A 22,832-nucleotide genomic window follows, 5' to 3' on the forward strand; every position below is an offset into this window, starting at 1 on the left:
GGGCTGGGAGAGTCTCTTTAAATTCACACCAGGGGAGGTTTTTGTCGCGGCTCGCCCTGGCCTCGCCTCACTGTGTATCTTTTGCACAGTAATACACAGCGGTGTCCTCCACTTTCAGGCCGGTCATTTGCAAATAGAAAGTGGAGCTGTCCTTGGAGGCGGTGAATCGGCCCTGGATTGTCGGTAAGTACCGGTTGCTCGACGATGTGTGGTAGTAGATCAGCCACTCCAGCCCCTTCCCCGGCGCCTGGCGGACCCAGTTCATGCCGTAGCTGCTGAGAATGAAGCCGCTGGTGCTACATTTCAGCTGCGTGGAGTCCCCGGGTTTCTTCGTTTCCGGGCCGGACTGGGTCAGAACCACCTGCGACCGGGCCCCTGGAGAGAGAGAGAAGAAAAGCGGGTGGTTCCAAGTAATGTTGAAACCAGCGGGGCGATCAGACAGGTACAGCCGTGGGAAGGAGACAGACAGACAGACAGACGTTGGTCTGATAAAGCCCTGCCCCGATCTCCCTCCCCGCCTTCCCACGTCGGATGAATTGCAGAGGGGCTTTTGCGGTCTTTAGGCGCGCAAGGGATGTTGCCCGTCTCCATGTTCCTAGGTGATTTAGGAACCTCGGAGAACCCGACTCCTCGCCCAGGAATTGCAGCGCTCTCTAAAGCAGACAGACAGACAGCTGCACCCACACGCCAGGCCGCTCAGGAGAAGGACAAGTCTCAGTGGACACCGCATGGTGATGGGATGGGAAATCCGTGAGCCGCTGGCCAGCCTGTGGCTGAGATGCCAGAGGCAGCATTTAAGTAGGGCGTGGGCTCTGCCGGCTTTGCATATGACAGCTAGATAGAGAGAGAGAAATCTCCAGAGAGCGGCGGGCGGCTGGGACACACAAGGTCCGGAATTCAGAGTCGCAGGGCGAGGGGCTGGACGGGTCGGGGAGTGGCCGGGTAGAGACGCACAAAGACACGAACCCTCCGCAAGACAATGGGACAATGGCCAAATAGCATCGGAAGGACTCATCGCTCCCAGCCTCGGACATTGCCTGCAGAAAGAGTGGTTTCTTCGCTCTGCCTTGTGGTCCTTAGGCCACTGTGCTTTCTCACCTGCGCTGTTGTGTGTCTGCCCTGAGCAGCAGTGAAGGATGGAGGTCCCCACAATCTGCCTCCCTTATGGCACCGGGTAGGATGGTTGAGTACAGGGCACTCTCCATGCAGGCTGTCCTGTGGTGAAGGCACTGGGGTGTGAATCAGGAGCTCTGTGAACTGTCTGGTTTGGGGCACGTTCCTCAGGCTGAGATTTTTCCAAGCAGACCGAAGGAGCCCAGTTTGCATTGCAATGCAATGGGTGGATGCATGCATGACCTCAATGCCTTTGAAAATCCAGACCCCAAATGGCTTTTTCATATTTTAGCACCAAATCCTGGAAACCCAATGGTCAGGATATCTCGCCAGGTCTATAGGAGCGACGCGGAAAATATTCAGGATGCACAAAAAAAAACCCTTTAGCTGCCCCTCTGTGCGGATGTATTGAAATGATGCCTTTAATTGTTCCGTAATTTGTTATGTAATCAGACAAGACAACCTGCTCCAGAACCATAATTTACCCTTGGTTAGTGGTGTGCAAAACTGTGGTAAAGTCCTGGCGTGCAAAATTCCAGAGGAGACTCCGCCATGACTATTTGCATCATATCTCCTGCATTCCTTCACCTTAGCTAATTGGTTAGGATTTGAAAAGCAGCTTGAAGGAGAGAAAGCTAAGTCATGCCAGCACTTGAATCATAGAAGATGAGGGTTGGAAGGGACCTCAGGAGGTATCTAGTCCAACCCCCTGCTCAACGCAGGACTAACCTCAGCTATATCATCCCAGCCAGGGCTTTGTCAAGCCGGGCCTTAGAAACCTGTAAGGATGGAGATTCCACCACCTCCCTAGGTAACCCATTCCAGTGCTTCACCACCCTCCTAGACACAGACTGCATTTCTGCATTGTTGGTCAATAAATAAGACGACCTCTGCTGTCAGCATAGTGGGTTTTTCATGACCAAGGTACATTTTCAGAGGAGTTGAAGCCCAGACAAAGGCCGGGAGATTTTATATTCCTCTCTGACTAAACAGATCCAGAGGGGTAGCCGTGTTAGTCTGTATACAGCAAAAACCAGGAGAGTCCTGGAGCACCTTAAAGACTAACACATTTCTGCGGGCATAAGCTTTCCGGGGCTGCAACCCACTTCGTCAGACGAAGCCCAGGAAAGCTGCAGAAATGTGTTAGTCTTTCAGGTGCTCCAGGACCCTCCTGGTTTCTGTTTAAACAGCTCTGTTATGGCAGTGATCGCTGGCAAAGAGCAGGAGGGAGATTTGCATGGGAGGTTTTTGTGCTAACCGCAGTGGGTTTCTGATCTCTCTCTCTCACACAGTAACACAGGGCCCTGTCTTCTGCTTCCAGGCCACTCACTGGCAGACACAGCAGCCTGTGGGAGTCCTCTCTGGAGAGGGTGAATCTCCCTTTCGCCAAGTCACTCTAAAATGTGGTGAGACGATTAGCCAGACTGCACATCAGTGAGACCCACTCCCCTGTTTCCCTGGGGCCTGAAGGAGCCAGCTCATGTAATAGTTGCTGGAGGTGAATCCGGAGGGTTCACATGCGAGGTGGAGAGATCCCCCAGGCCTTTGAACGCCTCCCCCCGTGGACTCTGCCAGCAGAACCTGTGACCAGGCATCTGAAAATAAAAACATCCCTTCAAAGCCCATGGGAGCCATTGGGGAAGATATTCCCATTGAGGTGGCTGGGGTCAGGTAAAGGAAGTGCAACATTCCCCAGGACCTTCTGTTAATGTTGTGGGGGATGGGGAGTCGGGGCTGGGGGCGTAAATTACCCTGAAGGGCTGCCAGAAAGAAAACCAGATCCAGCCACAATATCCTGTTGTTGATGCTGGAGGGTTTTCTAACAGTAACTGCTCAGACACCCTGATCAGTTCCTCCTTCTGCTAACATGGGAGGCTCAGAGGATCTAGGCGGGGCGCTGAGGCCCTGAATTTACAGCTCCTCCTCGTCATAGGACATGTGTTAGGTCCCAGCTCTTAAGACGCCCCGTCTCCCAGAGATGGGTTTAGTGGAGAAGGGTGCTGTGAGTAGAGAAGCGTTACCGTCTGTCTTACGGAGCCATTTCTGCACTGTTCCCTAGAGGGATGCTAACTGTCAAATTCCTGGTTGATTTTCCCCTCTACTGTCTGTTCTTACTGTAGGAGCTCCTCCAGGGCAAGGGTGAGCACTTCTTGAACTTCTGAAAAGTCCCTAGAGAGACAAGGTGGGTGAGTGAATATCTTTTACTGGACCACCCACCTTGTCTCGCTAACATAAAGTTAATCTCTCCCCCCAAAAAGTTTACAATCAAGGTATCTATCCGTGCATCCCCTTCCCTTTACCACAGTGCCTCTCTGTCCGTCCCTATATGGGGTGTCTGTCCCTTCTTGAAGGCCTGGGAAGTGAGCGGTTGACTGGGGGGGTTGCCATAAACATAATAATCTCTATTTTAATTCATATTCTCCATATGTAGGAATAATAATAATACTAGAAGAAGAATGGGGAAAGCGTTTAGCACTCTTCATGGAAGTTTTGGATAAGGCCTTTTCTTCTTCTTCTTCATCATCAAAAATTGCCTGAGTGATTTAGGAACACCAGCCCCAATGCCTTCCAATTTCACTTTCGCTCCTAAGCCACTTAACTGCTTTTTATTAACATCACACCTAATTAGACACCTGGTTAGAGCAGAGCTCACAGCACAGCACCAGCTGCAGAATGACTGTCCTCTGCAGTCCAGGTGTGATGGTCCCCATGGCCTTTATTAGGGAAGGGGGAATAAAGGAGGTTAATACAGTGGCTGTGTTGATTTTTACAGGGAGCTGCTTCTGTGCCACAGGGTATTTGTAAGGGAATGGAGCACTGTGATAAAAGACGTGCCTCACACAATAATACACAGCCGTGTCTTCCTCTCTGAGGTTCTTCAGCAGCAGATAGAAGCTGGAGCTGTCCTTCCAAGCAGTGAATTGCCCCTGGATGGTAGGTGAGTAGAAGATGCTAGACTGGGAATAATGGTACACCAGCCACTCCAGTCCCTTCCCCGGAGCCTGTCTTATCCAAGTGATGATGGAGCTGCTGTGATCAGCCCCTGTCACATCACATTTCAGATTAGGGGTCTCCCCTGGCTTCCTCACTTCTGGACCTGACTGGATCAGGGCAACCTCTGAGAGAACACCTGAAAACAGAAAAAGAGCAAGATTAGAAAAATATACTTTAAAAAATTCCTATTTGTCCATGCATCAGCAAGAGCAATGCATCCTTCTGTCCAGCCACCCATTCTACCTTCTCTTTGCACGCATGCTGGCTATCCTTTCCTCTGCAACATCCATCCATAAACTCTATCCATCATCTATCCATCCATCCATCTCTAAAAACACACGAACTTTCTCTCTCTCACATGTTCCTTTCACCACCTTCTCTTGCAGTTTAGGATTCCATTTTTCTTAGTGCAGCAATGGAAATAAAGCTTATATTGGCACCACCCAGATACGGGTCCTGCAGAAGGTTAGACGACATGTGGAAGTGTCCATTTCTAATTCAGGAGAGTTCTGTGCAACGGAGGTACAGAGGTGTGAGTGCCAGCGCTCTGAATTCCCAGCCAGACAAAACCATTTCAAACATCACCCAGCTGGGAACCTTTCATTCTAAAGGGTGGGCTAGCGCCAAGCTTCCTCTGTGCTGCCTTGGGAGTTTTTGCATGGCTGGGAGTGGATTTCCTCTGCAGGCTGCTCATCCGCAGCTACAGCAGGTTGTTGGAAGTGTCCCTGGAGATGGTGACTCACCCTTTGACCGAGTGTGTATAGGATGTTGTTTCTGAATCGTGTCTAATCCAGCCTATCCACTGCAGAGCTTTCCTGGGAGCTGTCACACCCAGCTCATCCGCCCGCTGCTGAAAGCGAATCTAGAGGCTTTACAGGAGAGTTTTAGGGACTCTGCTAGTTTTCTGAGTCTTCCACCAGACGCCATCAGCTCCACATCGCACTGGACACCAGGAAACACAAAACAAGTAAGCAAGGTACCCAATGCACAAACAGAAACAATACATAAACTGATATAATTGAAGGGAACAAGGACACACCTGAGAGCGCTGCTAGGAAGAGAAGACATCTCCAGAAGGATAGCATGATAAAGGGAATGAACAAAAAGAAATAGACCCCGGAGCTGCAGAAAGGCATGCAGTGTGGAAATGGTCAGACTGAGGTCCGGCTTTTACCAGAAGGCTTCCTTCCTGAATTTGCATGACCAGTGGGAGGTGTACAGAGCGGGGCAATGGTTATAAAGCCCCTAGACTTTGGGCTGGTAAACACACACTTTTGCAGCAAGATGACCACGTTGGTTTAATTCACACCATCACCAGTCTAAGGCAGATTAAATGAGAACACTTTTAACTGGAAATAAGAGGGCCTACACAGAGCCTGGCACTGAAAGGTTTGAAATCAGTGAAGGATTTGAGTGCAAGTCCGTGGCTAAGCTCTGATTGTTCAGTAGGAACTGTGCTTCTTAATCACTTAAAAACATAGGAGTGTGCAGGCATTTTGAAAAAGCTGGGGTCAAATCTTTGCTCCGCCTTGGACCCCTTGGCAAGTTGAAATGACACGGCTGAGTTGTGGTGCTTTGAAGCTAAGCTGGTGATGGGGAAGCTGTGAGACCCTAGCTAGATTGTGAGGCTATTTGCTAAACCTCTCCTCAGATCACTCCTGATTGAACAAATCATTTGTGACACGCTGCTGCACGTCTCTTTCTCTGCAGCGGGGGGTGTCTAGTGTTTCCTCCCTTTTCTTTTCTTTAACTTGTTTATTCAACCTCATGCTTGTTTTGATTTTTGAAGGTTTATTTTCTTGATTTATGAAGACAAAGCCCTCACTCTTGCATTCTGAATCTCCCGCTATAAACTCGTAAAGGCCACTCACATTTCTGATACAAACACATTTCATTCACATTTTCCCATATTTAACCTGTTTTTCCATTTTTAAAGATTATTTACCTTACAGGCACAGTTCCAGCTCATGTCAGTTGGAGTAACTCTATTGAAGTTAATGGGCCAGAACCCCAAATGGGGTTACATTGTTCATAGCTTCATGGGAGTCAATGAGACCAGAGCTTCCAGCCGGTGTAAATCAACATCTCTCCACTGGAGTCAATGGGGCCAGACATCCAACTGGCATAAGCCTGAATAGTTTCAGAAAAGTCAATGAAGTGATGCTTATTCATAGTATAGAATCATAGGGTTGGAAGTGACCTCAGGAGGTATCTAGTCCAACCTCCTGCTCAAAGCAGGACCAACTCCAGCTAAATCATCTCAGCCAGGACTTTGTCAAAGCCAGGCCTTAAAGACTTGTAAGGATGGAGATTCCACCACCTCCATAGATAACCCATTCCAGTGCTTCACCACCCTCCTAGTGAATATTTTTTCCTAATATCCAACCCTGACCTCCGCCAATAAATCTCCCAGACCCTACTGAGATTTGAGCCCCTGTGACCACTGACACCACTGTTTTAATGCCTGATCCATGGAGCCAGGCCTTTGAGCTAAGGAGCCAGGACCATGGTGCATAGCTCAGTAAATAACTCTGGCATCTCAGTGTGGGGCCACATTCTTTACTGATATTATTCTTGTGATATGACTATTATAGCATGTTGAGGTCACAGTCAGAGCTATGACCTTCACTCTGCTCGGTGTCATGCACATCCCTAAAGAAATGATGGCCACTGCCCCAGAGAGGGGACAATCTGAGGCTGAGATTTTCAAAGCATCTTAAGGAATGTGAATGCCCAGAACCCATCGGAAATCAATGGGAATGGGAGTGGAGTCCTAGGAGACTTGGGATATCCCAACACAGGTGGATACCAGAAACGCAAGGGTGTGGAATGCAGCTGTGAAATAATGACGGCGTTTGTTAGTGTAATAACAGATGTTGTAAATCCTCTTCTCCTTTTTGAATGACCCTGAATGAGGTTTCTTTCACTGTGTCTCTCGCACAGTAATACACTGCCGTGTCTTCAGCTTTGAGACTGCTCACTTGTAGAAAGGCTGTGCTGATGGATTTGTCCAGATTCATGGTGACTTTCCCTTTAAAACTATCCACATAAGTAGGCACCCCTGTATCGGTGTTTGTCCATCCTATATAAACCAGCCCTTTCCCGGGAGCCTGTTGAACCCAGTTGATTGCATAGTCAGTGAATGTATAACCAGATCCTTTACAGGACACCTTCACAGACTCCCCTGGCTTCTTAATCTCTGCACCAGACTGGACCAGCTGGATTTGAGCCATCCCACCTGTGGATAAAGAAGAAGCAGGATGAGAAGTCTTCTGGTGAGTTCTGTTTTCCCCCTTCCCTTATCCCAGTGAAATTCACCTACCTGGGAGAGCTGCCAACAAGAGAAGAAAACTGAACAAACTTTTCATGGTTATTCTTCTCTGCACACCCTGCTGTTGCCTGCCGCAGTAGAACACACTGACCCCTTTTGCTGCAAAGAGCATTTTCTGAAGACCAATCACTGTCTTTTAAAAAGGAAAAACACTTCCTGTTTGTTTGCATATGGAGATTGCACCACCCTTAAAAAGCACAGAACCCGATTGCCAGAAGCAGTAACGCTGGCAGCTTGTATGGTAGACTCAAAGAGTTCTACTAATGAGGTATGCCCCAAATTTCTCTCTTAGCTACTTCAATGGCTCCATCGCTGTGGTATTTGAACACCTCCCAGTCTGTAGCGTATTTATCCTCACAACCTACCAGCGAGATAGGAACTTTCATCCCAATTTCACACATGAGGTATTGAGAGACTTAACAGCCAGCTTTTAAGAGAGATTTGGGTGTCTAAAGAAACAGCTAGGTGCCTAGTGGCATTTTCAAATCGGCCTAGACATCTAACTCTAATAGAAATCACTTTTGAAAAACTTGTCTACATGTCTATCTGCATCTTTATGTGCCTTAATATTTAAAACAAAATCTGGCCCTAAAGGACTTCCTTGCAGTCATGTAGGAAGCCTGTGGCAGACCTCTCGTCTGCTAGGATGGTGATATCAGGAGCATTCTTCCTCTCTGGCCTGCAAAGACTAAAGCAAGTGTTAACTTAGTGTACATGAGTAATCCTATTGACATCATGTGAGTAAATGTAAGTATGCATCAAAGTCTTTGAATGATTTTGGATGACCTTTTAAATTTTAATTTCAACCAAAAATCCATTTCCTACCATCATCATGAAAATTTCCCCTTTCTTCTTCAAACACTGTAGAGTTCATCACAATCATTTCCAAGACTGCAAACTCTCAATGAAATTCCAGCATCATTAAAAGCTAGAAAAAAAAAAACACTTACAAAAATTCTGATTTTCCATCCCAGTGTTTGTTGACAAACTCTGCTACGAACACACTTTGTACAGAGACACAATTACCACACTGCTCAGTAAATACTTCCATGATGGGAAAGCCAAATTGATGTAAGAAATGAACACCGGATTCGTATTTCCCATAGGGAGGAGAACCAGGGAATGGGACTCCTGCATTTAAAGGTTTGTAGGAATGTCTCTCATAAACTCTATACCTTGGTTTTAAACAAAAACGGCAAGACTCTGATGTTCATTAAAGTTTCCCTTTCCATAAAAAGTAGAAGATATAATAGGCCCTGAAATAAGGATATTTTCTATAGAGAGAACTCTGAATACGAAAGAACCCAAGCATAATCCTAACTCCTGTAGGACCTGATCCATAGGGAATTGAAGGAAGTGGAAAGACGCCCATTGACTTCAGGCCATATTGGCTCAATCCCATATTGCATTTTCATCTGTTCTTCTCAAAACACTTTGATTGTTTGAACAGACTGAGATTTTTGAGAGCTGCTGAGTGGACTTGTATAGCTGGGTGCCATTGATTTACATGGCACCTTTAAAGACTAACACATTTGTTTGGGCATAAGCTTTCATGGGCAGAAACCCACTTAAATGCTATTTCAGGGGTCCAAAGCTCAGCCTAAATGAGTCATTCACAGATAGCCGTATGGGTCATATTTCAGGAGTGCAGAGGAAAACCAACAGGACTTGTGCTGTTGTGTCAGTTAGATGGTTTTGAGAATCCCACAGGCAGAGTTAATAAAGCTGTGTTTTGTAGGTCCTCAATCTCCTCTCTCGCCCTTCCTGGTCTGCTCAAAAATATTCATATCCAGGGCTCCCTTCCCTCACTGTAGCTGTGGGTACATAGAGGAGACAATGCTTCGCTAACAATTCTAACCCTGTGGCAGACACACATTTCCTACAGCCTGGTACATCCGGTGTCTGAAAGGGCTTTGGTTATTTTATTCCCCTTCATAGAAGATGAGAGTTGGAAGGGACCTCACGAGGTCATCTAATCCAGCCCTGTGCTCAAAGCAGGGCCAACCCCCAATTAAATCATCCCAGCCAGGGCTTTGTCAAGCTGGGCCTTAAAAACCACTAAGGAGGGAGATTCCATCTCCTCCCTAGGTAACCCATTCCAGTGCTTCACCACCCTCCTAGGGAAAAAGTTTTTCCTAATATTCAGCCTAGACCTCCCCCACTGCAACTTGAGACCATTGCTCCTTGTTCTGTCATCTGACACCACTGAGAACAGCCTAGCTCCATCCTCCCTGGAACCCCCTTTCAGGTAGTTAAAGGCTGCTATCAAATCCCCCCTCATTCTTCTCTTCTGCAGACTAAATAAGCTGGTCACATTCTGAAAACTGATTTAGGCACTTATGCATCTAAGTCCCATTAGGCTTCACTGAGCCTAAGTCACTGGGGGGAGGAGGGGAATTAGCCATAGTCTATTCACATTGGTAACCCTTCCCCGGGGGGGCTAAGGGCTCCCATGTTCGCAGGAGACCTGGGTTCTCTCAGTGTGGGGTTTTTGAATGGCTGTAGATGGGGTTTGTGTCACTGTGTCCCTAGAACAGTAGTACGTGGCTGTGTCCTCAGTTCTCAGGCTGCTCAGCTGCAGATACGCCGTGCTGATGGAGGTGTCCCTGGTGATGGTGAATCGTCCCTGGAAAGCCTGCGCATAACCAGTGCCCCCACTGCTGGGATTGATGTATCCTATTCACTCCAGTCCTTTCCCGGGAGCCTGCCGGAACCAGTGCATGTAATTGTTGGTAAACGTGTAGCCGGATGTTTTACATGTCACCTTCGCAGACTCTCCAGGCTTCCTGATTTCTGCCCCAGACTGGGTCAGCTGGACTTGGGAGCTGACACCTGTCCATAAATAAGAAAGAAAAATACAGTTGATGTCTCTGTCTCTCTCTCTTCCCTCCGTCTCCCCTTCCATTTCACTGACCTTTCAGGTCCTTGCATTGCCCCCTCCTTTGCCCACCACAGAATTAACTGAGCGTCTTGTGTCCTTACGCACTTATCCACGCAAGACCCCGCCGAGATGGGGATGTACATGTTATCCCCCTGTCACTGATAGGAAACTGAGTCATGCAGAGATTCAGACTGGGATTGTCTAAGACTCCTAAGGGATTTTGACACCTATGAGAATTGGGCATCCAGATCTTTAAGGTAACTCTTCACATGACATGACTGGATTCAAGTCAGACGTGAAAGAAAGAGGAAGCGAAGGGAGAAATATTGAGTTGAAGTCTTATGTCTGGACTATAAAGCCATCCTCCCTACACCAAGCCAGCTGCCCTAACTAGCTGCTTGCAAGTTTGCTCCACTTACCTGAGAGAGCTGCCAACAAGACAAGGAACCCTAGACCCATCATTCGCATTCTGCCCAATCACCAACAGTAAACTGTGTGGCTGCCGGCAGATTTTGAGTGAGGATCCAGTCCTCTCCTTTAACAGGAGGCTTTCCTCCTTCATTTGCATGTGGTCATGGCTAAAGCATTTGAATAAACCTCAGCTTCAGCTGCCTTTGCAAGGAGGTGACCCCAGACCGCAGAGTCAGAGCATGATGGGGAGACACTGGGAAGGGCATTTATGCACTGGTACAGGGAAACAGTAACCATGTTGGTATCAATGCCCGAGTTCAGGGATAGTTTAGATTTAAAGGGAAGCTGGAGTGTCAAGATGCAGGATACTGGGTCACCAGAATGTGATACCCTGTGGATATCAGGGCCGTGTTATCCATTAGGCACAATAGGCACAGTGCCTAGGGCCTACGAAATGTTCAGGGCCTACGAAAACATTTCTTATATATACTTTTTTATTTTTATTTAAAAAACTATTTATTAATAGCTTAAAATCAATTTGTTATTTCAGTCGGGGGGCCTACGAAGGTCTTAAAACGGCCCTGGTGGATATGGGGGGAAATGAAATAACCAAATCTATGAAGCTATGAACATAAGCCCATTTCTTCAGTGAAGTGTGTAGGTAGCTGCGATATCCACAGTCTCTTAGGAGTGCAGAATACGCACTCAATTTATTTGTTGTGTGAAATCCCAGCCTTATGTATCTGAGGAGGATAAAATCCTCTCGGTTGTTATCGGGTTCACTTTTTATGAAATCTTCTCTCCTCCCCCATTCGTACATATGACATCTGGCTGCCACCATGTGGCTAGGTCCCTGGCGTTAGCTTTGTTTCATTTTGCAGAAATTTGCAGGAGAGATGGTGTAGAGGTGATCAGACTACATGCTCATAAGGATCATTTCTAGGTCTAGAAGTGTGACTCCAAGAAGTCCTGTTCATTTTGCTCTGTATGCACAGACGTCTGTTGTCTGCGCAGTCTGAATTAACGTCCAAAGAAAGCAAGTACAAACAGCCGAACTGGTCTAGCTGCTTAGGCTGAATTACAGAGCCAATGAATGGAGCGGGAAACCCAAGTTGCGCCTCTAACTCCCTTAGGCAGTTTGGGAACTCTTATTCTTGATCTTTAGCCAGTGAAAATGAAGGAAAATAATTGTCTGCTTGACCATAGTTACTCCATCTTAGTTCTTTGAGTGTTCTGCTCTCTGCTGAAATCACCCTCCTTCTCTTCCTCTCCCCCATAGTGTTTAATCTTCTGCCAGGGTTAGAGAAAGGGTAAGGAGACAGCCAACTGCTTTTTAATTAGTCACACAGCCTTGAGAGATAGATCAGACAACTTTGATAGATAAGTAGAAATCTTCTGTTAACATGTTATCTGTTATGCATACCTTTAGAAATAGAAAAGTATAAACCAATATCAATAGTAGTAATAATTTGAATATACCTATAAGCATCAAGAATTCATGCATATGTAATTTCTTTGTCTTGTTTGTATAAATATGCAAAAGAGCATGACTTCGGGGTCTCACACTGACCACTTGCTGGGAAGTGTTTGACCTCTGCAGAAATAAAGCTTGGAGACTGCCCAACTACCTGCGTGGATCTCTTTTCTATCTGGTGCAGGGTAAACGAACCTCATTTGGAATCTTTTTTTTCCAACAAAAACTACTCTCGGTGGTGCGCTTGGGAGGTTTTGCATGGTGGTGAGTGGATTTCGTCTCTCTGTGTCTCTGGCACAGTAATACAGGGTGGTGTCTTCAGTCTGCTGACTTGCAGAGACAGCAGGTTGGTGGGCTGGACACTGCAGAGGGTGAATTGCCCTTTGACTGAGTCTGCATGGTATATTTCACTTGGATCATGCTTAATGTCAGCTAACCACAGCAACCCTTTCCCAGGAGCCTGGCATCCCCATTTCAGCCAGTAGCTGCTGAAAATGAACTTGGAGGCTTTACAGGAGAGTTTTAAGGACTCTCCTGGGGGTTGTGTGTGTGTGTGTTTTTGTGTGTGTTTTTTTTTTTTTTTGAGACCTTTGCCACCAGCTCATCACAAACGCAAAACATGCAAGTCATGTCCCGAGTGCATGGATCAAAGAAATAGATTTTAACTTTATTTCTGGAAATAATTTGCTGGGAGAAGAACACACCTGGGAGAGCTGTGCGGAAAAGGATCTCAGGATCATGGTGATGAATGGAGAGAGAAACACATGCGGGGCTTCTGAAACTGGGTGGGGGGGGGAGCGGGTTGGAAAGTGTCTGCAGGAGCTCAGGTTTTACACAAAAGGCCGAATCTGAATGATTTGCTTCAAGTACACAAAGGGGGCTCATGGTTAAGGCAGTGGACCCCAGGCAGGTCAACACACAGGTTTACAGCCCAATAACTGCATCTGTTTAATTCACACCTGCAGTAAGACTGGAGCGGGACATGCTTTTCATTGGGAATGCGGGGGTCCACACCCAGGCTGACACTGAAATCATAGAGCTCTAAACTCAGTTTAGTGGCTTGGGTGAGATGGAACTTTTCCATCTGCCCTGCGCTCCTAAATCACTTGGGACCATCGGGCCAGTCACTGGAAAATCCCAGTAAGTGCCTATCTGCATCTTTAGGGGCTTGTGGCTAGATCTACAAAGGGGAGTTGGGATGAGCCTTGGAGTACCTAATTTTAAGCCCCCTGCCAAACCCAACCCCCTGATTCAGGGTCCCCCCCTCCACTAAACACATGGGGAAGTGTCACTGGCCGGCTGGCCTTTTGATGCCAGTTGGCTTCTGCCTAACCCATGGCTTTGCAGCTATTCTCCAGCCTCCCTGAGGAGCTGGTAACCTAAGAGCTAATTAGTGACCCCAGCTGGATATAATGGGGCTTAATTAGAAAGACTGAACCCATCTGTGGTGCTGCGGGAGTGAGATCACTGCTTAAATAGAGCTGGGTAGGTCAGTCAGAGGGGAAGTGGTCTGGAGGAAAGGAAGGGGCTGGAGATTTTTGGGTGGATGACTGGGTAGTTTGGGACTGCCAAGAAACCCTGCTCCTATAACTCTAACTCCTGTGATGGGCCTTAGAGAGGAAATGAGCCCTGAGGTAGAATTTGTGAGGAGGAAATCTGGAAGGGGAGTGAACAGTTGTGTGAGTTGGGCTGAGACAGAGGAGGCCCAGTGGGGGAACCTGGAGAAGACACAGGCTGGGTCTGGCCATTGTGGCTGAGAAGGGGTGTGAGAGGAAAAGTCTCCTGTAGCCCCCTCCCTCCTGCTCCTATCTGGGCAGGATGGCTGCCCTAGAGGTAAGGTTGCATGTGTGCAGGGGAGTTAGGTGCTTGATTGTGGGAGCTGCAAGTGTGCTGAGAGGGGCAGTGGCTGGACCTACCCCAATAGGAAATGCTGCGGAGGGGGTTGGGGTCTCAGTCCCATCTGTGAAAGGGAATTAGGTGCCTAACTCCAGTGGGGATTCACAGCTGTGAAACCTCATCTGGTGTTAGGTGCCTGAACTGTTTAAAAAACCACTTTCTCCAGCGAAGGCATTGGAGGGGCTTCCCTTTATTTTCATCCTAGTGGTTAGAACACTTGCCCTGGTTCCTTTTTCCCCTCTCCCCTGACTGTTGTGGTAGCATGGATTTGTGCCTATGCCTTCCACACCCAAGGAGAGAGTGACAACTGTGGTCCAGACACCCCCTGGGGAGAACAGGGGCTTTGAACCCCAGTGGCTGAATCAGTGCAATGTTGTTGTGCTATAAAATGTGGTGAGTAAGGTCTCTTATGACCACTTGTAATGCTCTGAACTTAATAATCTTGAACTGCACCCAGCTTGTCTATGAATGCATATGTTTATCTAGAAAACTGCTCGGCATCTGTGGTGCAGCATCTCCTCTTCCCCCACACTGGGCAATTAGGCAGTGGGGGGAGGTTTCCTCCCCAATTAGACAGGGCAATCTTAGAGGTTTTTAAGGACTGGCTTGAAGAAGCCCTGGCTGGAGGGTTGGCCCTGCTTGGAGCTGGGGGTTGGACTAGAAACCCCCTGAGGTCCCTTCCAACCCTTATCTTCTATGATCTGGGAGCATCTCGCATTGTTTAACTCAAGAACAGACAAATGATGGGCCATTAGCGATAATAGGATGACACTGGGGCATCCTGGCTGGAATTTGTCCACTCTGAGTAACCATGAGTCCTAGTCCTGGGAGGAGAGAGGAACAAGTCTTTGTTTTAAAAGTAGGTTTGAAATGGCAGTTTTCATCCAAAAACTGCGGTGCAGTCAGGTTGCTGGCTGTGAAATGCTGGATACTCTCTGTAGGTGGGGGGACTGGTCAAAGGCAGTAGGTCTCTTTTTTTTTTTTTTTTTTTTTAAATAGAGCAGGGATTTTATGTAACATGTGAAGCCTGCAGTTGCGTCTTTATTTAGTTACTGTGTAACTTAACTTTCCTTTTCCTTACCGTTATGTCTTGGACTTTTTATTCTGTGAAATAAAAGGTTTTTTGTCTTTAGCGAGAGACACACACAGAGTTTGCAGAACAGAGACTAAGGGGAGAAGGGGTGTCGAAGTGAACAGGAAACTAGGGCTTGGTTTATGCCTTGGGGAGTCATGAGCCGGAGGTGAATGATCTGTGCCTGGTTATTAACAACTCAGGGTAGATGGACTTGGGCAGACTCTGGACTAGAAGGGGTGTTGGTGTCACCCTGCACAGAGTAGCTAGTTGGGTGCGTGCCCGGGTGAGGCTTCATACGTACAGCCAAGCTGCTGGTGTCAGTGCTCTGAGCCCAAGCTGCTCCAGATAAAAGCCCCCAAAGTTACAAGTCAGGTGGGGACGGAATCCTTTATTGGTCTGGGTGATCTCCACAACATCAGAGTGCCCTGAGCACAGAGCTGTGGGATGTTCTGCATGGTACCCCAATCAACGTCTCCTACAGAAGCTGCTCCGCTTTAGAAAAATAGTCAGTGGAACAGGGACTCTAACTTGTATTTCATGTTCCTGGGGGAGTGTCCTATCATGGGGCTGCCCAGTCACACTGGTTAGCAACTGGAGACTGACTATCAATATTTTGGTAGGCTGAGATTTTTTTCAGAGCAGGCCAGGGTGTGAGTGTGTGAGTGTGTGCCTGTTTCTCATTGAGGCTTTTAATAGGAACTTGGGTTTTGATCCACAAAAAGATTTGGGCACATAACAGCCACTTTTGGCACCCCTCACTCCAAACTTTAGATTCTGAAAAACCTCTACTCAACTGTTGTCTAGCCTTCCAGATCGCTGGATTTCCTAGGGGCCTGAGTTTTCACTGGTAAGTTCCTGAAGGCACCTAACCTTGTATCACTGAGCAAGTGCACAGATGCCTCTGTGTTGTCACTCATTGAATGACTCACCCACAGGCCTTAGTGGGATCCTCAAACGAGCGTTGCCCTGAACAACTTGCCTGTGGGTCCAGATCCTGAGGCAATCTCAGAAGCTGCTTTTGCTACATAGTGGAGGAACAGGTGCCTCTGCCCTGCCCCGTAGCCAATAGCCCAGTGGTCAGGACACTCAGCTGGAACAGGGAAATATCATTTGGAATCCCTGCACTATGTCCGCCACCTCTGGTGTGAGTGCTTGACCTCCTGTGATAGTCTCTTTAAGACCTAATGAATAATTATTTATCCAGAGTGGAACAGCTTCAGCAAGAGAGATTAAAAGTCCCTTTCCCAAAATTCCCCAAAATCTGGTCCTTAGGGCATTTTCCCCAGAACAGTTTTGCTACTGTGACAGTTTACTGTGTCACAGGAGCCTAATTTGTATTCTGAAAAGTGATTTAGGAGCCAGAAAGTGTTGTTCTGTGAGCCTTAAGTGAGTTGGGAGCCTAAGGAGTTTGGAAGAAGCTACCCATGGTCTGTTCACATGGGCAAATGCTCACTGGGGTGACTAAAGGCTCTGGCGTTAGCAGAAGACCTGGATTTGTTCACGGAGAGTTTTTGATGGGGTTTGTGTCACTGTGTCTCTAGCACAGTAGTACGTGGCTGTGTCGTCGGTTCTCAGGCTGCCCAGCTGTAGATATGCCGTGCTGATGGAGTAGTCCCTGGTGATGGTGAATCGCCCCTGGAAAGCCTGCGCATAACCAGTGCCCCCACTGCTGGGATTGATGTATCCTATCCACTCCAGTCCTTTCCCGGGAGCCTGCCGTACCCAGTGAAGGTAATAGCTGGTAAACGTGTAGCCGGATGTTTTACATGTCACCTTCTCAGACTCTCCCGGCTTCTTGATTTCTGCTCCAGACTGAGTCAGCTGGATTTGGGAGCTGACGCCTGTAAAGAACAATGAAAACAGTTCATGTCATTCTTTTTCTCCTCTTCTGAGATTCGTCCAAGTCTTTCTGTTGCCCCCCTTCGGCAGTATCTGATCTGCTTGATGTATGTTCATGTACTTATCCACCCCACACTCCTGTAAGGTAGGGAAATACTGTTACCCCATTTTACAGATGAGAAACTGAGGTGCAGATTCAGCTTGAGCTTTTTCAAAGTGGCTGAAGGGATTTTTATTCCCAGTTGCTATTAAAAATTGGGTATCAATCCTCTAAGTAGCTTTAAAATTCCACCTGATATGATTTGTTCAGAGTTATTGGTTTTAGAATCAAGGATTCTTGAATCTCACTCCTATGTCTTAACCTTCAAACCATCTTTCCTATCCTAGCCCAGCTGTCCTAACCAGATACCTGTGTGTTCACTCCAGTTACCTGAGAGAGCTGCCAACAAGAAGAAAAACCCTAGACAGATCATGTTCATTCTTCTCCACAACCTTGTGGGCTGCAGAAACAGTAGGCCCCTTTCCCTGCTGGCCGTTTTTCAGTGAGGATTGATTGCTGTCTTTTATCAGTAAGTTTTCCTACTTGATTTGCATGTGGCCATTGCCAACTCATTTGAATAAACCTCAGCTTCACCAGCCTTTACAGATAAAGGTCGGAATTTAGAGACACTATAATTTATGCTAGGGCATATTAATGAAATTTGGGCCCCAATCCAGAAAAATAGTAAAGCACTTTGACATGAGTGGGACTGAAGTATTGGGTAACCAGATGTCCCAATTTTAAGGGACAGACCTGATAATTTGGTGTTTTTCGTATATAGGCGGCTATTACCCGCACTACCACCCCCATTCCATGTCCTGATTTTTCACAGTAGCCTAGTCTAGTATGCTCTTAAAGATAATTGGTAAACTGGAATATTAAGATGGCTAATATTGAGTTATCAAAATGTAATACCCAATGGATATGAAACTGAAATAACATAGAATCAGTGTGTTAGCCTTCTATATTGGTGAAATATGTGTGAAAGCTGTGATTTCCAAAACCTCCAAGGAGCACTGGATAATCAATTCCTGCTGATTTGAAAGGGCTTTGGGTGGGCAAATCCTCACTTAAATGCCAGCCTTTGGGAAGAAATGTTTCATGATCTAAGATGACATTTTGATTCCCCGCTGTGGGCAAGTCCCTTTGATAAACATAGAAAATAATATTTCTCCCTTTTTATTTCCTTTTAGGTTTACGTAACTTGATATTTTTAATTGTCTGGGTTGCTGAACGGGGTTGGTGGTCGGCAGGTGTGGAGGGGGCCGGAGAAGGGTCAGGGATTTTTTTACAACTTTTAGGACTGTTCCCAGGGACTTTTTTTACTGAACTTGAAGAAGCCCATCTGTCTTCCTGTTCATAAGAAATCTCTCTCTGAAGTGCCTTTCATGACTGTTATCTGGAAGTCTGCTCTGACATCCATCCTTCTTGTGTAGCAATGAGAAGTTTTGATATGAACATTCAGTGAGCAGGTGTTAGGTGCTCTATGTACACATCCTCTAGGGACAGGAGATGTGACTAGATGCTCTCTACATCCTGACCTGGCCCTAGGTTGTATGAATTAAGGGATTCCTGTTCAATTTACTAAGTATGTAGGGGGGTGTGTGTGGGGTGGGGTGGGGGGAATTAACAGACAAACAAAGCAATGTCACGCATTACCAAGAACATCCGCTTGTCTTGTAGTTGGCCACTTAGGCTAAGAATGTCAAAGCCACTAATGTGAGCTGCAATCCCAAATTGTGCATCCAACTCCTTCAGGCTGCTTGGGGGGAGCAAGTGACAACCTTTCTCTGGGCTTCCCCCAGGGGAATTTCCAGTGCTGTGCGTGGATTTCTTCTCTCGGATGGTTCTTCTCAACAGATGGTTACACAGTTCTGTGGATGAGGCGAATAGCTAACCAAGCAGAGAGGACACTGTGTTGGCAGCTGCTGCTCTCTGCCACCCAACAGCAAGGCTGGTTCTGCACAAGGTTAGCTTTAGTGCAGGCTCTGGTAGGTTTTCCCTCACTGTCTCTCTGGCACAGTAATACACGGAGGTGTCTCCGGGTTGCAGGCCGGTCAGTTGCAGGTACACTTGGCTCTTGGAGGTGTCTCTGGTGATTGTGAGGCGACTTTTCAGAGCCGCACTATAAGCAGTGCCTCCATCAGGCCAGATACCTCCAACCCATTCCAGCCCTTTCCCCGCTGGCTGGCGGGCCCAGTGCACATGGTAGCTAATGAGAGAGAATCCGGACACGGTGCAGGTCAGTTTCTTCTCATGGTGTCTCTTGCACAGTAATACAGGGCAGTGTCTTCAGGCTGGTCGTTTGCGAATACAGCAGGTTGTTGCAATTGTCCCTGGAGATGGTGAATCGCCCTTTGACCGAGTGTGTATAGTACGTTAGTTTCTGAATCGTGTCTAATCCAGCCTATCCACTGCAGCCCTTTCCCATGAGCTGTCACAGCCAGCTCATCCACTCGCTGCTGAAAGTAAATCTAGAGGCTTTACCGGAGACTTTTAGGGGCTCTCCTGCTTTTCTGAGTCCACCACCAGATTCCACCAACTCCACATCCCACTGGACACGTGTGAACACAAAACATACCAGTGACATGCCCAATGCCTACCTTCTATGTAGAATTTAACGCTTTTATTGATATGATTTAGTGAAGAGGAACGCACCTGAGAGCTGTTAGCAAAGGAAGAACTAAGGAGAACCTGATGAATAAAGAGAAAGGGACCCCACAGTCAAAACATTTCAAACACAAGGTCAGGTTGAGACTATACTGCTGGAAGGCCCATATATACTGTTATGTTTGTGTCTGTTAATAGGGGTGGTATTGATGTAGCTATTTCAGTGTTGGGGGGAAATCATCCCTAACCAAATTGTTCTATCTAACCCATGTTTATGTGCAGAGCACACTTCAGGCATAATCTGTTAGCAAAAGTCCTAGAGAACAGACCTAGGTTCTATTCCTTATTTGTGCCTGGGTCCCTGCCACCCTTCCATATGTCTGTCAGTTTACATTGTAAACTTCTTGGATCAGGAACCAGCACAAGGGTGTCCTGGACTCAAATGGGACTTTTCGACACCTGCAGTAAGGTGAATAAAGGCTGTTACCGCTTTGAGGAACCCAGCCTGGATTTTTGTGCTAGGCACCTGTAGCTTTTCACACACCCCCATCAGTATTTTGGTAGGCTGAGATTTTTTTTCAGAGCACCCCAGGGCATTTGTGTGCCTGTTTCCCATTGAGGCTTTTAATGGTAACTTGGTGTTTGATCCACAAAAGGATTTGGGCATATAACAGCCGCTTTTGGCACCCCTCACTCCAAAATAGATTCTGAAAAACCTCTACTCAACTGCTGTCTAGCCTTCTCGGTCCCTGGATTTCCTAGGGGCCTGAGTTTTCACTGGTTAGTTCCTGAAGGCACCTAACCTTGTATCACTGAGCAAGTGCACAGATGCCTCTGTTGTCACTCATTGAATGATTCACCCCCAGGCCTTAGTGGGATCCTCAAACGAGCGTTGCCCTGAACAACTTGCCTGTGAGTCCAGATCCTGAGGCAATCTCAGAAGCTGCTTTTTGGATATGTAATGGAGGAACAGGTGCCTCTGCCCTGCCCCGTAGCCAATAGCCCAGTGGTCAGGACACTCAGCTGGAACAGGGAAATATCATTTGAAATCCCTGCATTGTGTCCGCCACTTCTGGTGTGAGTGCTTGACCTCCTGTGATAGTCTTTCAGGCCTGGTGAATAATTATTTATCCAGAGTGGAACAGCACCACCAGGAGAGACTGGAAGCCCCTTTCCAAAAATACCCCCAAAGTCTGGTGCTTAGGACATTTCCCCCAGGACAGTTTTGCTGCTGCGACAGTTCATGTGTCACAGGAGCCTAATTCCTATTCTGAAAAGTGACCTAGGAGCCAGATAAAAAATGTCCTTGCTGTGACCCTTAAGTGAGTTGGGAGCCGAAGGAGTTTGGGAGAAGCTACCCGTGGTCTGTTCACATGGGCAAATGCTCACTGGGGTGACTAAAGGCTCTGCTGTTAGCAGGAGACCTGGATTCTTTCACGGAGGGTTTTTGAATGGCTGTAGATGGGGTTTGTGTCACTGTGTCTCTAGCACAGTAGTATGTGGCTGTGTCCTCGGTTCTCAGGCTGCTCAGCTGCAGATATGCCGTGCTGATGGAGTTGTCCCTGGTGATGGTGAATCGCCCCTGGAAAGCCTGCGCATAGCTAGTGCCCCCACTGCTGGGATAGATGTATCCTATCCACTCCAGTCCTTTCCCGGGAGCCTGCCGTACCCAGCTAAGGTAATTGCTGGTAAACGTGTAGCCGGATGTTTTACATGTCACCTTCGCAGACTCTCCCGGCTTTTTGATTTCTGCTCCCGACTGGGTCAGCTGGATTTGGGAGCTGACACCTGTAAAAAGCAATAAAAACAGTTCATGTCAGTCTTTTTCTCCTCTTCTGAGATTCATCCAAGTCTTTCTGTTGCCCACCTCGTGGCAGGATCTGATCTGCTTTACGTATATTTATGAATGTATCCACCCCACACTCCTGTAAGGTAGGGAAATACTGTTACTCCATTTTTCAGATGAGAAACTGAGGCGCAGATTCAGCTTGAGCTTTTCCAAAGCGGCTGAAGGGATTTTTATTCCCAGTTGCTATTAAAAATTGGGTATCAAAATCCTCTAGGTAGCTTTAAAATTCCACCCGATATGATTTGTTCAGAGTTATTGGTTTTAGAATCAAGGATTCTTGAATCTCACTCCTATGTCTTAACCTTCAAACCATCTTTCCTATCCTAGCCCAGCTGCCTTAACCAGATACCTGTGTGTTCACTCCAGTTACCTGAGAGAGCTGCCAACAAGAAGAGAAACCCTAGACAGATCATGTTCATTCTTCTCCACAACCTTGTGGGCTACAGAAACAGTAGGCCCGTTCCCTGCTGGCCGTTTTTCGGTGAGGATTGATTGCTGTCTTTTATCAGTACGTTTATCTACTTGATTTGCATGTGGCCATTGCCAACTCATTTGAATAAACCTCAGCTTCACCAGCCTTGACAGATAAATGTCAGAAGTTAGAGAGAGACTATAATGTACGCTAGGGCATGTTAATGAAATTTGGTCCCCAATCCAGAAAAATACTCAAGCACTTTGACATCAGTGGGACTGAAGTATTGGGTGACCAGATGTCCGGATTTTATAGGGACAGTCCTGACATTTGGTTTTTTTCTTATATAGGCACCTATTTACCAATTATCTTTAAGATCATCCTTTTTAAGTAGAGTGACTAGATACGTGTGAATAATCAGGACAGGGATTGGGGTGGAGGGGTAAACTGGAATATTAAGATGGCTAATGTTGAGTTATCAAAATGTGATACCCAATGGATATGAAACTGAAATAACATAGAATCAGTGAGTTAGCCTTCTCTATTGGTGATATATGTATGAAAGCTGTGATGTTCAAAACCTCCAAGAAGCGCTGGATACTCCATTCCCGCTGATTTGAAAGGGCTTTGGGTGGGCAAATCCTCACTTAAATGCCAGTCTTTGGGAAGAAATGTTTCATAATCTAAGATGACATTTTGCTGCCACCCTGTGGGCATGTCCCTTTGGTAAACATAGAAAATAATATTTCTCCCTTTTCTTCCTTTAGGTTTCTGTAACTTGGTATTTTTAATTGTCTGGGTTGGTGGACTGGGTTGGTGGTCAGCGGGTGGGGAGGGGGCCAGAGAAGGGTCAGGGATTTTTTTAGAACTTTTAGGACTGTTCCCAGGGATTTTTTTTACTGAACTT

General features: G+C 47.0%; 2 long non-coding RNA genes and 2 gene segments (V, D, J or C); 2 read left to right on the forward strand and 2 right to left on the reverse strand.

Moving 5' to 3' along the window:
• Positions 1-67: 67 nt before the first annotated feature.
• Positions 68-591, reverse strand: LOC137163316 (Ig heavy chain V region-like). The segment is given in 2 exon segments: positions 68-375; positions 519-591. Coding segments are annotated over 2 exon segments (381 nt in total).
• A 3,149-nt stretch (positions 592-3,740) lies between these two features.
• On the forward strand, positions 3,741-22,103 carry LOC137163304 (uncharacterized). The gene is made up of 3 exons (XR_010922681.1): positions 3,741-4,051; positions 21,187-21,342; positions 21,880-22,103. It is a non-coding gene; the product is annotated as an uncharacterized lncRNA (long non-coding RNA).
• On the reverse strand, positions 4,220-7,340 carry LOC137163314 (immunoglobulin heavy variable 7-4-1-like). The segment is given in 3 exon segments: positions 4,220-4,243; positions 6,408-6,464; positions 7,035-7,340. Coding segments are annotated over 3 exon segments (387 nt in total).
• LOC137163305 (uncharacterized) lies at positions 15,945-17,756 on the forward strand. Its single transcript, XR_010922682.1, has 3 exons — positions 15,945-16,022; positions 16,717-16,906; positions 17,402-17,756. It is a non-coding gene; the product is annotated as an uncharacterized lncRNA (long non-coding RNA).
• Positions 22,104-22,832: the final 729 nt, after the last annotated feature.

This window comes from Emydura macquarii, unplaced genomic scaffold (genome assembly GCF_026122565.2).
Source record: "Emydura macquarii macquarii isolate MOO-44397 ecotype Brisbane River unplaced genomic scaffold, CSIRO-AGI_Emac_v2 contig_2506, whole genome shotgun sequence".
Taxonomy (NCBI): Eukaryota; Metazoa; Chordata; order Testudines; family Chelidae; genus Emydura; species Emydura macquarii.